We start from the raw sequence: 15,904 nt of genomic DNA on the forward strand, positions 1-15,904 counted from the left end.
TATAAGGAGCATATACTATGGTCCATCCTATCCGTTGGTTGTATTCAACCGAAAGCTACATGCAGTATTCTTTTGTCTCTGTTTTTCTTTTTATCTCTTCTCTCTTAAATACTCTGCTCTCCCACCCACCTCACCACCCTATATTTTAACGCCTAAAATAAAATAACTTTGACACATTTTTTTGTATAACCATGTACCAAAAATGGGGATAGAAAATCCCAATTCAATTTTTTATAGGGAACTAACTCCTCTTCAGTTTGGGCAGTCTAGTTTTCTGAGTTAGAACGTTCAATCCTTTTAAACTTAATGTTACCGCGATATAGGGTAAATCACTAATAGGTCCTAATAATTGGATTTAATTCTCATCAAATCCTATTGAAAATAAGTTTTAGTAAAATAGTCAAAAATAATTTTTTGTGATGATTTTTTGCACATGTCGCTAAAAATTGATTAGTGGTTTTTTTTTTGTTACGATTTTTATAAATTACCTCTAAAACTTATAATTAGTGACTTTTTGTGAAGAATTTTTTAAATTGTCGCTGAAAGTTAAAAATTAATGACTTTTTGTAACAATTTTTTAAAATTGTCCCTAAAACTTATAATTAGTGACATTTATTGTGATAAATTTCAAACTTTTGTAAGTATTCGATGAAAAATGCCATTAATTTTCACAGGACCTATTGGATAATAAATCTACTTATTAGGACTGACACGTAAGTCTCCCTTAGATCTATAAGAAAAAAAATTCAACTTAATATTTAATACGTTAACGAATGGGCAATTAAAATTGTTGATTTACAAAATGAGTCGTGACTTGTCCAGATTAGAGAAACCATTTTCTTTATGATATAATTATTAATGTGGGTTTAAATGATAAATCAACAATTATTGATTTAAGAAAAATACTTCATCCATAAAATTTTCTACCCCACAAATAAAGTGACTAAGACATAATAAAAGTTGTATACGTATTGAGTCAATTTTTAAAATTTTACTTGCCACCTCATTAATGAGGCATTGAGTGGTCCATGCATGGTGTTAGTAATTTGGTACCGCAATGAATTATGTTGGGTAGTAGGAGAGATGAGAGGATAGACACAGATGGTCAAAGGGTAGGTGACCTCCTCGTTAGGTAGGGGTTTTGTTTCCGTTGAGTTGAGACCGAGGGTTTTGCAGTTTTAGGGCACACCTGCCCTTATTTAGAGAAGTCTAAAAACATTAGAGACACTACATAAATAATGAATATTTCAAACCATTGAATAATCAATCCATTGTTTCTTCTTTCCATTCCAGAGATGATGCCACATGGCATACACAAAATTGAATTATTCTAAACCATCTCTCCACCCCTCCTCCTTTAGTCACAACCCCACATTGTCTAGGAAATACTCTTACCATCACTGAAGTTTTTAGGATGCAGGTTTCTCCTCCAAATCGTCTGTCAATGCGAGAATCTATAAGAATTTGCTAGCACATGCAACTTATCACAAGCTAAAAGTTAGCGGTATCGATAACATATGACAAACCAAAGTTGGAAACATTGCCAGATAAGCAATAAACACAGCTCCAGCCAGATAAAAAGTAGACATTTTCAGGAATTTCATTTCAAAAAAAATATTTGCGCTCAAACCCAAGTCAACTTTAGAATCTGCAGAGGGAATGAGCATTAAGAAATTCTTCAACATAAAACTGCCTCAACAGACTCACAACTGACTCAACTAACTCTATTCATTTGTACACAATTTTCTATCCCCAAACCCTAAAAAGGGAAAAAAAGAAAAACTCCAAATCTTTTGAATGCCATGAATTTTAATTGCTATCATTTGCCTAAGGCCTAAAAAACCTAATGTTGTCTTGTATTTGAGCTCCGAAGCGTCACGCCATGCAAAAATTTGGTATACCCAAGTAAACTAAGCTTTCCATTAGAGCTCTGAATCCAGTCTCTGAGAAGCGTATGGGCTGTTGGGCCCACATTCAATTCCTGCAACAGTAGAGACTATGATTACCAATAATTTTTTTAACATTGAAGGAATAAAATGAAACCAAAAAAAAAAAGCGCTAAGAAAGTTCTTTTTTTTAAAGCCTCAGATGCAAAAATACCCTAGCCAATTCATCCACAGAGATAACCCGGTTACCCTCCCGCTCAAAATGCTCAAATGCAGTTGATGCAATCTGCTCCCACCCTTCAAGAGCCTCTAGTTGATATGTGCTAATTGCAGCTGCACAAAACTCATCGAAGTCCATCTTTCTGTAGGAGAGTGGTGCCATCTGAAATTAAAGATAAGCAGCAAATTCAGGAACTGTATTTTTGACAAACTGTGATGTCAACATAAAACTGCCAAATTTTCTTATTCACAAGTGTTGTTCCTAATTTAAAATTTTATTTAAATTATTACTAATTTATTTTTTACGGTTATCTATATTTCTCCACTTTCCTTTTTTCTCTCAACTTGTACTAAATATCTACAAGAGGTGGGGTATTATCTGTTGTGATCCACTATTGATTATGTCATTATTTTCCTCCGTTTAGTTGGACACTTGGTTAGGCAAATGCAAACAAGTGCCCCCTAGGCATTGCTTAATGTTGAAAAGTGTGCAAAAAGTTTCTTGAAAATATGTAAAAATGTTACAAAAGTATAGTGATTCAATAAAAGTGCATTGAATTTAATAAAAGGTGTCTTGTATTCTTCAATTTTTTGTCTTTTACTATGAACACTTGTTAGTAAAACCCTTTATTATATACATATTTTTCTGAGATACAAAGGATACAAAACTCTTTCATACTCTTACCTTCTTTATTCACTAAATTTTCAAAACCCTAAAGTCAGTCACATATTACCAACTCTTAGTTCATCCAATTTTTACATTTTTGAGTGTTCGGCACAACACAGTAAACACCAATCAACCCAATTCAGAAGTTGGATGAACAAAGTGGGCACCATAGAGTGCAATGAGGACGTCACCTATTTGATTGGGGGAGATTGTGTTAAACGGCTAGTACTACCAACTTTGGCTTAAGTTTTTTGGTCATGTTGGTAGACCCATTCTATTCAAGTTGCTGGACCAATAGGCTATTCAACTTGCTGACAGTAATTATGGAAAACTTTAGCATGTACATACACAAAAGACATCTTAAATCTAAAATAAATATCAAACATACTAATCAATACTTTCTATTTAAAAATAATAATCTCATATGCCTTACCGCATTTAGAATGTCAGGAACCCTTGACTCCTTCATTGCATCAGTTGTATTGCGCACAAGAGCCTGGAAATTTAGTTAAATTCTTTGTTAACCATAATCCCAACTGTATACAAAAGAAAAAGGGTGACAAATGGCTAAAAGAAAGCATACAATGATATCTTGTGCTATTATGACCATGTCATTTTCATTAATAGAATGAAGGATTCCTAGAAATGATATACCAACTCTTAACTTCAAAGATAAACCAGAAAGAAAAAAAATTAACCATTTTGAAGTTATCAACAGAAATGCGTCCATCTTTATTAGGTTCCAAAAGCCTAAATTGAGCTCTAAGATAAGATAATTCATCCTCTGTTAAAGCTTTTGAAAGAGCCTGCAAACAAAAAACAATAACAAAGATCAGAATACCTAATCAATAAATCACAATGTCATGACAAAGTAAGTCTTTCAATTTTTAAGTCTTTCAATTTATCCTCCTTTTTTTTTTCTTTTTTTTCTTTTTTTTTTGCAATAGACAATGTGGTTCAAACCCTGGCTCTCGTTTCATGGAGTAGCCCACAAGGAACCACTAGGGCCCAAGACAACCGTTCATATAATTGAGATGTTCCAAGTGTAAAAATCTATTAGTTGATTGCCAAGAAGAGCGGTGGAACATATTACAAGGTTGATGATGTGATTCACATGATCAATTCTCAAGTGAAATTTACAGTTTAGAGATCGAAGTTTATAACTCTAACTAATCTCGGGAATTAAATACCGTTCCTGCCGAAATGAGCATCTGGCTTTCAATTGTTAACCAGGAATTCTAAATTTTGGTCTATAGTTCATTGGACGTGCACTGAAATTTGCATAGATAAATGAAGGATAGTAACTGTAGTTTTATAAACAACATAAAAATCAAGTCAAACTATGTGTTTTGAGACCTCAAGCATCAACAGAGAATTTTATCACCCCACAATATGAAATCATTTTCATTTTGTTTTGCATAGCAGTTGAATGCACATATTCAGCCTCCAGAATAAAGTCATAATGTAAAATAGAACCAACATAGAAGGATCGTAAAAACTAGAAAAATCTTGTCTGCAAACTGAGGACAACAATCTAAATTCAAATACAAGTAGATTCATTGCTTGGTTATGCAGAATGAAAAAAAATGCAATCCAAGTGCCCATAAAATACAAGTGCCAGTAAAATGAGACCAATTTTGTGGACAATCAAAAGTGCCAAAACTGAAATGATAATTCTTCATTGTGTAATGGTGAGCATTAAAAAACTAAAGGCTAACCAGAAAAATACAATATGAACAGCAAGAGGGCCAATGTAGAAACCAAAGTAGAATTGGATGAGACTGGTTGTACTCCATACATATCAGAGCCGTGATCAGCAACTGGGATACTGATTCTCCGGTTACAGAAATATAATGCTGACATTGAGTAGCCAGAATTTTAAGAGTCCGAGGATAGCACACTGCAGGAGTGGGTGTTTTGTGCCCATTCCACCATGTCAAATTTAGCATTGTGCCAAATTTTAGCATGATGAATATTTGACCATTGGCTTCTTTAAATTTACTACATTGCCCCCACAAAAATCTTCATGTATTTTATTTTCTATTATATATATAAATTCGATAAATGTATTACCTTTTTAAGAAAACACCAACCATCATATCCAAGTAAATTTAATTCAAAATATAACTTGAAGGCATTCCAAATACATAGAACCTACTTGTTCGCCAACTTTTCTCCCATACATGTTCAGTAAGATCATTAAGAAAAGTATATGGAATTCATAAGATTGAAGCATATGGTGAAAAACACGTTTTGAAGGAGTAGATAGTGGAAAACAATTTCAACTTACAAAGAGGGAAAAAACAAACACTAGTCTAATACCAACATGTCATGTATAGTAAAATTAATTGTAAAATAATAATTTTTCAGCTATGAAAAATGACAAGATAGTACCTTTAGGGCTGCACGTTTGAAAGGTGTAGCATGAAGGTATGACTTGACTAACTTATAGATCAATATATCTAAAGGAATATGATGATTTTCACTCCGCAACCATGGGTGATCTGCAATGACAAAAATGTACATCAGTCTAAGAACAAAAAAGAAGAAATATGCATTATCATTATTAATGCCTAACATAAAATGAGTTTACCATTATGCCTTGACCTAATAAGAAAAATGACTGCTCCAAAAGCATTTTATTGCTTGAATAAAAAGCATGGACATGCGACACGACACGGATATGACACGGACATGCTAATTTTCAAAAAAATGCGGACATGCACGAAATATATAATTTTATATATTTATTGTATGTCATATATATGAATATATCATTCAAAGATAATAAAAAAAAAAATGTAATATAACACTTATTTTATAAATTTACATTGTTTTTTTTTTATTATTGTACCCCAAGTTATTTAGTTCAAACTTATAACTAGATTCATGTGTCTAATCGGTGGACACGTGTGTTTAAAAAATAGACACGAGTGTCCGGGTTTAAAAACTTTTTTAAAAATAGGACACATTTTGACGAGTGTCAGACACTTGTTGGGACGTGTACAACGAGTGTCGGTATCCGACACGGATACGCCACCTTCTTAGAAGTGCCCATGCTTCTATAGCATATAGAAAATCATTTTGATTCAACAAAATAATAACTAGAACCCGAAACTTACTCAGAGCTTGAGCGGCAGTCATCCTTTTCCTGTAATCCTTGTTCAAAAGCCTTTTCACAAAATCTTTTGCTTCTGCTGAGACGGAAGGCCAAGGTAAATCATCGAAGTTAGGGTCTGCTCTTAGCACTGCACGAAAAATTCCTGATTCTGTTCTCGCCCAGAATGGTCTGCTACCACATAACAAGATATAAGTGATAACACCAACGCTCCAAATATCTGCTTCAAGACTATAGGATCTATGAAGGACTTCTGGTGCTACATAGTATGCACTTCCGACAATATCATTCAGCCTTTCCTCTGCATAAACATTCATAAAACACAAACATGTTATGAATTCAATGCTCAACTTAAGTGATATTGACTATTATTTATATTAAGGTGCAAGCCCTGTAGGAGAGTAGATAAGGACATCCACCTCTCTAAAGATTAGACTTGAGGTGTGTTAGGTTTGGCACTTAGAAAACCATTGTTGGGTATTCACCATTGTGTGAATACAAATACGCTTCTCTTTTTCAAAGTAAAAAGAAGCATATGTCTCGTTATCATCCCGCATTGGGTGTGAGCCGTTTAGGTGAGGGTAGATAAGATAAGGTCATCCACCTCTTTAAAGGTTAGACTACTCCTTTGGGGTGTGTGGTGCATTTGACCCTTACAAAAACCTCATTGGGTATACCCCTGTTGTGCAAGTACAAATCCCTTTCCTCTTGTTCAAAAGCTTATGAATAGTTGATAAACAAGCCAGTTATTTGTAAAGCACACCAAACAATATAGTGCATTTGTTAGCTCATTCAAGCACATACACTGGCTAAACAAGGCTAGTGTGATGTGACCAATATCACAGTCAATTAGATGAGGCCAAGTGAATGTTGGAGGCAGCATCATGCTATTATATAGCAGAATAGGATGGAAAGGAACATACTGACAGAAAGCAATCTAGATAGAAACGATGAGATAACAACAATGAGGTATGATAAGAACTCATCACCTTTTCAAATTATGTGACGAGAATTAAATTGCATTGATAGAGGTACGAGTGATTAACTGATATTGGTGAAGATGCATGATTAAGATAATGAACAAACTAAGAATGATCTGCAGCTAATACCTGGTCTGATGAAGTCAGAAAGGCCAAAATCAATAAGCCTCATATCAGCATCTTCATTTCTAGAGGTGAAAAGGAAATTCTGTAACACACGCAATTACAAAAAGCATTAATAATGAAGTTTATGGAAGGAATGATTACTGAATGCAATGAAAAATAGTTTTTCTATTCGGGAAGGGGACAAAATATTTAATACAGAGATGTCAAGTTCAAGATGCAATAACCTCAGGCTTCAAGTCACGGTGCACAACACCTTGAAGATGACAAAATGCAACCACACTTAAAATTTGCACAACAATAAGTTTTGCATCCTCTTCAATGTATCTACCACCTCTATAGCCAAGGAAAAGCATGTAATAAGTTCAAATTAGATCTACCAAGAATTATTTATAATAAATAAAACAAAATAAAAAAGATCTACCAAGAATAAAATAATTTTCAGAACAATATTCCCCTTTACCTTGACAATATTTTGTCAAGTAGTTCTCCACCTTCACACAATCTGGTAAGATAAACCAAATAAAAGCTTCATCAAACCCAAACAAACTTCAAGAAGAAAAAAAATTCAAAAAAAGTCGATATGAAGCTATGAAGGGAATTTTAAATTAGAACATCTGAGCAATAAATCATAGACAAACATCAACATAACTGATGGCAGCCAGCAATTCCAATATTTTCAGGAAGAGGGAAATTTTCATTATAAAAGACGCACTATAAGGAGTTGAAGAAAGAAAGAGCAATATCCTGAAAATTATGAGGGTTTATCAAAACTACTTTATTTCAATTAATTAATCATGCAGTCATCCTTATCTACAAAGCATTATGTTTTAAGATAACATAGAAGGAAAAAATGGTTGATAAATTGTCAATGCATATACATTAACAAACATAGAACAATATAAAGAATTTGACTACACTGAGCCAATTTTCTAGGAACAGGCTCCACAAGAAAACAATAGAGGCAATAAAGAACATACTCCATGACTATGTACACGTTGTTGGCATCCTCACATGCATCATAGAATCTGACCAGGTGCTTATGCCCTGATAAAGCTTTCAATATTTTAACTTCTCTACGAACATCTTCAATCGATATTGCTGTTGTCATCTGCCAAATAAAACTTGTTCAGATACATATATTGCTTTATTGACGCATTACAAGGTAAACCAAATGTGAAGGTAACAAACTCCTCAAACTTAACAGAAAGAAGAAGAATACATGAATATGAAATTTTCAAAGAATTTCTGTTGATATCATTATTTCGTAACAAATAATTTCTTTCTTCCTTTTAGCTTCAAAATCAATTTATCTCTAGGAAAGAGGATAGAGTAAGTTGAATCTTACAACCAATGACCAGATTACCAAATACACAGGAAGCAGATTGACATTCTATCAGTGCTTCATTCATAAAATTTGGAAATATGTGACTGGAATGAATTCAAATTCTGCATGAAAGACAAGCCTTGCCAGATTTTCAATATGTGATGCTCAAGTGTTAAATAATGTTTCTTTGTTGTTGTTGTTGTTTGTATAAGAACTTGCATTTAATGTTGCTCTCATAGCAATATTTCACTTTGGCAGTACACAACAAATCACTGGGAATGTATTGTTAATGCCTCAATGGTTGATTTGATAACAAAGATGAAAGATAAAAAATGAAATACGAGTATGTATGGCATGTTACATCTGACAGTATTAATCAGAAAACCACCAAGGTATCTTATAACTTAATCAACTACAATCAAAAAAAAAAAAAAAAAAAAAAAACTACAATCAACACAATATTTTGACAATTATTTAAAGTTAACTTTTATTAACCTTCCAGAGTAATATGACTTGTAATGATCCAAGGTAATCTCTCTACTGCTTTCATAACTTAGTTTGTAGTTGAAAAGATGCTACCTTACAAATGTCACAAACAATGAGCCAAATGGAAAAGATTGAAGAATTAGAAGTATAGGTTCAATTAAACAAAAGGCAATGACAAAACTAACAATAAAAATAAAAAATAAAAATTTAAATGATAAGATAAAAGCATATTTTCAATTTAGCATAGGCCATGGTTCGTATCAGAGCCTCAAGCTGTATTCTAATTGAATTTCCTCCCATACTCATAGTGCTATGAATAAAATCAATCAATCGAGACTAGTGCAGTCAGTCTTTTCACACACGGTTAAATTATCTTTTTGCGTCTTAACATCAACTGGTGCTTGAATGATCCATCCCCTTATCTCTTATTATGTTGTTAACATCACCCATTTCAACATTGTCATTTCACCTAAACCCACTTCACTTGTAAGTTCTCAGTTGATAATTCAGTACTCTAAAAAAGCATGATTAACCTCATAAAACTCCATTCATCCCACTCTAAGCTTGGAACTTATAACCAACAATGCAACACATTCCCCAATCTCCCTGTCCTTATAACTAACCGGATAATCAAAACATCAACTTTCAATAATCTGTCAGTCAACAAATTTCACAAATCCCCTCCATCATAGTTTAGCTAGTTATCTTTTCACTTATCAAGGGACCCTAAACTCTAAAGCAACGTTGGGTAGTTCTCATCATCATAGAGTTCACTCAACCCCAATTCAAGTGCATATCAAACAAATACACTTGGAACTTCATCCTAAATATGCCAATCCTTTTAATGCCTTGCCAGGAGATGATGGAACTACTGCTGAAAGTAAGCCTACTACTATTACTATGGAAAAGCCTCTGATACCATAACCTTATGGTTCTCACATTAGCTACTGCACACCAAACTTTATGAGACTTTCCTTTTAATAACCCACCCCACTTCTTCAACTGATAAAATGATTTTGACGAGCCAAAACACCATATGAAGCTCATTCTTCTTGTACTTCGCTAACCTTAACACCTGCACCTCCACAAGAAAATAACTTTCGTAGTGTATCACTCTAGTGCCACAGGTTTTCAACAATCCAATGTATCACCAATAAGGCCTCGTTTGGGAACAGGCTAATTTAGTAACTTTTTGGCTATTTAGGTAAAATATGAGCTAAAAAAAACTAGTATGTTTGGGATGACTTTTTGGCTTTTTACGAAAAGATGTGCAAAAAGTAGAAAGAAAAGAGAATCTTTGACTTTTTGGTATGAGTTGTTGGCTTTTTGACTTTTTTAGTAACTTTTTGACTTTTTAACTAAACCAGCCTGTTGCCAAACGAGGCCTAAGTTTGAATTCACAATAACAGATGCAATCAAGACTTCAAACCACGGCTGTGGTCATGGATGAAGTGCGTTAGAACACAGGTGTAACCAACATTACATAATAGGATGTGGATAGCAATTATGCATTATTAAATGCTCCATCACATAGTAAAGATATGCATGTTGTAACCCCAAATCCGCATAGATTATTATTTTTAATTTTTGTCCCTTCTTTTTTCAGTGAACTTCATTGAACCTAAAAAACTGACTTCGTGAAAGTAATAATATTGGTATTGGGTTTTGTGTCATTATAAATGTACAATAATATTTTTGTTCCTGTGAAAATAATATCTTTGTTCTAATTTTGAGCACTTTGCAGCCATAGATTGAATAAAGCGATTAATAAGAAAGTTATGCTTTTGTAAAAAAAAAAAAAAAAAAAAAATTGAACTTCGAAACGCCTGCTTGATGATTTGAGAATGTGAGTTTAGATCTCACCAATAACACTGGATTTCCAAAACATGAAGCAAGTATACTAAGGCCAAGTTTGGCATGAGGTAAAAAAGATAAAAAGTCAAAAAGTCACTATCTTATTTAAGTCACATCATCTTATTTAAGTCACATCACCTCTCTAACACATCACTTCAAACCCAACCCAAACCCAACCCATATTTCATAAAAAGTCAAAAAGTGCACTTATTTAGTCTTCCCAAACTAGGCCTAAGTAGAAATGAAAAAAATTGCAAAAATCCTCCTTCAAAATCCTCCCTTCTAATATGTTTCCTAAAGGTTTTCTTAAAGGTAAAAAAATCAAATATAATCAACTAAAATTTAAGGCGAGTGAACATAAAAAATGGGTTATAACGCCCATAAAAATGTGCTACTAGCCAGCAACATGATTAATTTAAATAAATAAATAGAGAGAGAGAGAGAAGAAAAAAAAAACTACATATTATTGAATATCTAATTATTAAAAAAATATTATTCTAGAAGTACCTTAAAAATTTTATAGTAAAATTTATACTAGTCCAACACTATCGTACCACATTTTAGAGCATGTGGTGTATACATTCCATTCTCGTTCCATGTACCAAAAAGATCCATGTTCTGTGTAACATAGCATCCACTATCAAATACGTGTGCATGTCAACCCTTTCATTCTTTCCATCATGTTAACAAGCATGTGTGTCAAACATAGCGACCGGCCATAATTACAATACATTATGCTGCGTTTTAGATCTATCATATCCCCCCGCCCCCCCGCACCACCCCCCTGGCACATGTTTTTTTTAGTCATTTAGAGAATATAAATATCATAAGGAACAATGGAAGACAAGTGAAATGATTATTGTTTTTAATTCCCATGATGGACTTTAAATAACTAAACGACAAACTAGGAAGTTTTAATTTTCAAACATACACAACGTGTGAAATGACACGAACTTTAAATGAACTTGTTGCTTTAATCACCTTGACATTCAAACATAAAGACAATGTCATAATTACATTGCATTCTAAATTTATTAACCTCTTCATGTCAGATATCTCATATTTGTAACAGACAATTTCAGCCATGCAAGCTTTCCTACAAAAGGGGAATTTTTACGTAGACTTGCAATAATTATATTTATCCTCCCTAGAGAAACCAAGTAAGCTACAAGATACGATTTCTTTGGTGGGTTCGACTTCTTAGTGACTCTTTTATGCCTTCTAAAGGCATAACTCTATAAAAGATGCATAAGGCTTAAGCTAGAAATAACTGAAATCTCAAAAAATAAAATAAAATAAAATAAAATACACGACCTCATATAAACAAATATCTCCTTCAACGAACATTATAACAAAACAAAAGTCAACAACTAGAAATGCAAATATTATCTAAAGAAAGCTGCTCCATTCAGTTTATAGAAATTGTGGGGACTAAAATTCACTTAGTGTTACATGGGTCCAAGCTCGAACACGTTGCGTAATTCTCTATCCAGATGCTTAGCTCAGATTATTTGCTTGGGAGCTAGGCACGTAGCTCAGACAGCTAGGAGCTAGCTCACAGCTTGGGAGCTAAGCACATGGCTCGAAGCTAGGCGCTCAGCCCTGCTCGGACATACTATTGAGGCAATCAGCTAGGCCACTTAATTAGGCCATTCTGGTGCAGATAATCAAGGAGCATTTCAACAAATAATTCAGATAATACCCATTACCTTAAGGTATTGGGGCCACTATCCCACTAAAAGTCAAACAACTATCTCAAGTAAGTTATTTTATGCTCTATATAAAGAACATACCTATAAAGGTTCAGGTACACAATAACATAATTTTGTATACATAGTCATTTTACTTTAACATTCCTTCATTGAAATTGTTCTAACTTAGGCATCGGGATGCCTGTCCAGAGTAGGCTGACAGAGCACCAACAGCGCTCTATTTTTGCAGATTTATGGGCGTTGGTCATCACTTCTTTGATTTCTTCAACAATAGTGTGGGTCCAATTTTTTTACCCACACAAAAACGCTAGGAGATTTTGGAGTTCGATGAATTAAAATTTATAAGGTGATAGGATATACTCCCATGTACTGCCTTTTGAATCACAAACTTGAAGTAGACCTAGGCCCATTGGGTAAAAATTATTTACAACCAAAAAATTAGGGTGTTTGGCAAAACATTTCAAGATTTTAGCTTCTTCTTCTTTCAACTCAAAATAAGCTGAAAAAATTAGCTTTAAAAATAAATTAAATAATAATCTGATTGGACATTTTTTTAAATTGCAAATAAATTTTGCCAAACAGATGCATCCAATTTCCAAACCACATTACCAAATCTATGCTCTTTTTTTTTTTTTTTTTTTTTGTCCCATTACCTTTATATATATATATATATATATATATAAAAGGTTAGGGGTTGACAACATAACGCGACCTAACACCACTACCGCAGATTCAGGATAACTCAGATTCCCCCAACCAAAACAAAAAATCTCTCTGATCCACCAATTTTAGTTGGAAATTCCACCGATTCAATTCCATTTCACTTCAATTAAAAATTAAAAAAAAAAAAAGTTAACAGCAACAAGCTAAATAGATGCCTTGACCAAACTGCAAACACTGTAAAAATAAGTAAAGACATACATGAATTGATTAACATGAGGTTTTCTTTTGTTAATAAAATAAAATAAAAGATCAAACCTTGGCTTTGGAGATGATTTTGACAGCAAGGGGTAGGTCTCTGAGCTCACCCTTCCTGCCCTTGGCTTGGCAAGTATGACCGAAATGCCCTCGACCCACCTCCTTCCCCAATTCATACTTGGCTCCGAAATTCTTATTGTAACCGAAGTTCTTATCCAGCGATTGATCAGGCTCCTCCGCCGCAGCACCATCCTCCGGGATCGGGCCCTCCCTTGGCCTCGCGTGCCCGAACCGCCTCGCCAGCGAAGCCTTGATGTGCTTCGCCGGCGACGGAGGCGGGAACGGCCGCTTAAAGAACCTCCGCGGCGTCGACCTCGCCGGCGACGGAGATACTCCCGCCGGAAGAGGACTGGCGCCGCCGTGAGGGTACGGACTCGGCCACGTACTCGTCGCCGAGGATCGAGATGGCGTGTTTTTCACGGAGTGCACGCCGTTGCTAGCGGAGGACCTCCCCGGAGTGGGCGGAGGTGGATCTCCTCCACCGGCGACGGTGATGGTGGTGGTGCCGTCGTTGTCGGCGGTGGGAATGGTCTTGCCATAGCACTGGCCCATGGAAGGGGTTTAGTGAGGAGTCGCGAATAAGTGTGTGATCGCGACCAGGTCAAAGTTTACTACAGTCAAAGCATCTCAGGGTGAATCAGGCAGCGTACGGATCTGTAGATTAGCGCCGGAGAGAGACAGAGAGAGAGAATGAGGAGAGAGAGAGACAGAGAGAGAGAAAGAGAGATGGGAAGAGATCTACGGCGAGAAAACGATAAAAAAAGAGAATGAGAAGAATTTAGTCAGACAGTGTATGGGACACAGAAAAAAAACAAAAAAAAAGAGAGAAAGAGAATACATATACATACATGAACAAATATATAGATATAGGGACACACGGTCTGGCAAGAAACAAACAGAAAGCGAGAGAGAGAGGGGCTTCCTTTTGCATATTGTTTTTTTTTTTAATTATAAAAAGATAAAATAAATTAAAAAATTAATAAAATAAAATATTATATTTAAAGTATAATTATTTTTTTTTTTTTATAATAATTAAATATTCAAAAATTTATTCCAAACGAAATTAAAATAATCAAAAAAAAAAAAACTAAAAAATCAACCCATATTCAAACGAATGCAGAGAGCTTATGGAAGATATCTGGGGAAGATGTTGAAATATGGGAAAATAAAAAATGCGGAATTCAGAATCCCAAGGCAAAGCGCGGGACTTTCGCTGTAGATAGAGAGGGAGAGCTATGGAAACTATTCAATAATTTGAGCCTCCGTTTGGGAAGTGGATTAGCTTTTTAGTTTTTTGGCTTTTTTAATTATTTTAGTCTGGGCTTTTTTAAGTTTTTTTTGTGAGAGAAGAATGTAATGATTATGAGTTTGATGTGATGTTTTGTTTGTTAGGATTAAAATAACCTATTTTGTTTTTTGTGGTTAAAATAGCCAAAAAAACCTGCAAACCCACTTGCCAAACACAGGCTGAGAATATTACTCGTTCATATTTTCTAATTAATTTTTATTTAATATGTCTTTTTATAATTCTTAATCACCTAATATAATATTTCACTTATTCATCAATCACAATATTATGAAATATCATATGTCTATACTCTCGAATTACTGAATAATTATCTAGAGGGCTAAACAACCCACTACCACATTACGAAGTGACTTGGCAACGTAAGTAATATTTTACAAATTATTATATTATTTTTTAAAAAAAAAAAATAAATAATCTATTCAATAATGAGGAAATTGGTTACAAATCCCGTCCCCATTAGATTAGTTTCATAATTTATATTTTTTTTTAATCAATAAGTTGCATTCATTGTCTTCAGTTTCTCCTACGTTTAGACTTGATCTTTAACAGCACTTAATGAGGTCACGGTCTATTTAAAATGCAAAAAATATGATTTTTTAATTGATTTTTTAAAATATAATATATGAATCATTAAAATGCAATTTGTGATAGTAGTGCCATTATATCGTCAACTTCTCCTAAATCTATATTTAAACTTGAGACAACTCTACATATGAATCATTAAAATATAATTTGTGATAGTGTTATTAGATCGTCAATTTCTCTTAAATCTATATTTAAACTTTTGAAAACTCTATCCCTTGTTAATTTATATATTATTATAATTATAAAATATTATGAGAGAATTACAGGCCAATCTTTTAATCTAAACTTAGGTCCCGTTTGACAAGTGTTCATTTTAATTAAAAAGTCAAAAAAATATTTTTAAAAAAAAAATCTACATTTTTTACCTTACAAACCTATAACTGTGCCATATTCAATGTAAAAAGACCTATATACCCCTCTCTTGATGTGTCTTATTTCGTGCTTTTCCCTCCTTTATGTCAACCATGATGAATTGCTATCAGCAATTAGAGAGGGTGTACTGCAATCAAAAGACCTTTACCCCTCCTTTACCCCTTCTTTATGCCATTGAGGTGTAGTTTGTAGAGCAAGGATCTTCTAGAGTGATTTTTCTCTAAAGTTTCCTAAAGTGCTACACTGTGTGGTTGAGATTTACTGGCAAGTCACATCAATTTTTCTGAT

The 15,904-nt window shown here is 33.9% G+C and overlaps 1 protein-coding gene across 2 annotated transcripts; it reads right to left on the reverse strand.

The window, feature by feature from the left end:
• Positions 1–1,575: 1,575 nt before the first annotated feature.
• On the reverse strand, positions 1,576–14,556 carry LOC114261129 (CDPK-related kinase 3). 2 transcript variants are annotated; one of them, XM_028201343.2, is made up of 12 exons: positions 13,351–14,152; positions 8,816–8,895; positions 7,974–8,104; positions 7,457–7,498; positions 7,221–7,329; positions 7,000–7,078; positions 5,895–6,191; positions 5,167–5,276; positions 3,471–3,578; positions 3,206–3,268; positions 2,101–2,268; positions 1,576–1,981 (listed from the first exon to the last, which is right to left on the reverse strand). In XM_028201343.2, the coding sequence occupies exons 3-12, from the start codon at positions 8,102–8,104 to the stop codon at positions 1,844–1,846; spliced, it is 1,245 nt and encodes a 414-aa protein (XP_028057144.2). In that variant the 5' UTR covers positions 8,816–8,895; positions 13,351–14,152; the 3' UTR covers positions 1,576–1,843. The 2 variants fall into 2 exon arrangements, with proteins under 2 accessions (XP_028057144.2, XP_028057145.1); XM_028201344.2 differs by lacking the exon at positions 8,816–8,895 and having other exon boundaries at positions 13,351–14,556.
• Between the last annotated feature and the right edge of the window lie 1,348 nt (positions 14,557–15,904).

Source organism: Camellia sinensis, chromosome 5, assembly GCF_055761805.1.
Source record: "Camellia sinensis isolate YWXY chromosome 5, ASM5576180v1, whole genome shotgun sequence".
NCBI classification, from domain to species: domain Eukaryota; kingdom Viridiplantae; phylum Streptophyta; class Magnoliopsida; order Ericales; family Theaceae; genus Camellia; species Camellia sinensis.

What these genes read in the sequence shown, in the direction of transcription:
- LOC114261129 (XM_028201344.2), bottom strand. Translation starts at nt 13,902, where the DNA reads ATGGGCCAGTGCTATGGCAAGACCATTCCCACCGCCGACAACGACGGC. An exon ending in CTGTTGATAACTTCAAAATG is followed by an intron (nt 3,269 to 3,470) that starts GTTAATTTTTTT and finishes CTAAATTTCCAG; the next exon opens with GCTCTTGTGCGCAATACAAC. An exon ending in TTCCTGACATTCTAAATGCG is followed by an intron (nt 2,269 to 3,205) that starts GTAAGGCATATG and finishes CTTTAATTTCAG; the next exon opens with ATGGCACCACTCTCCTACAG.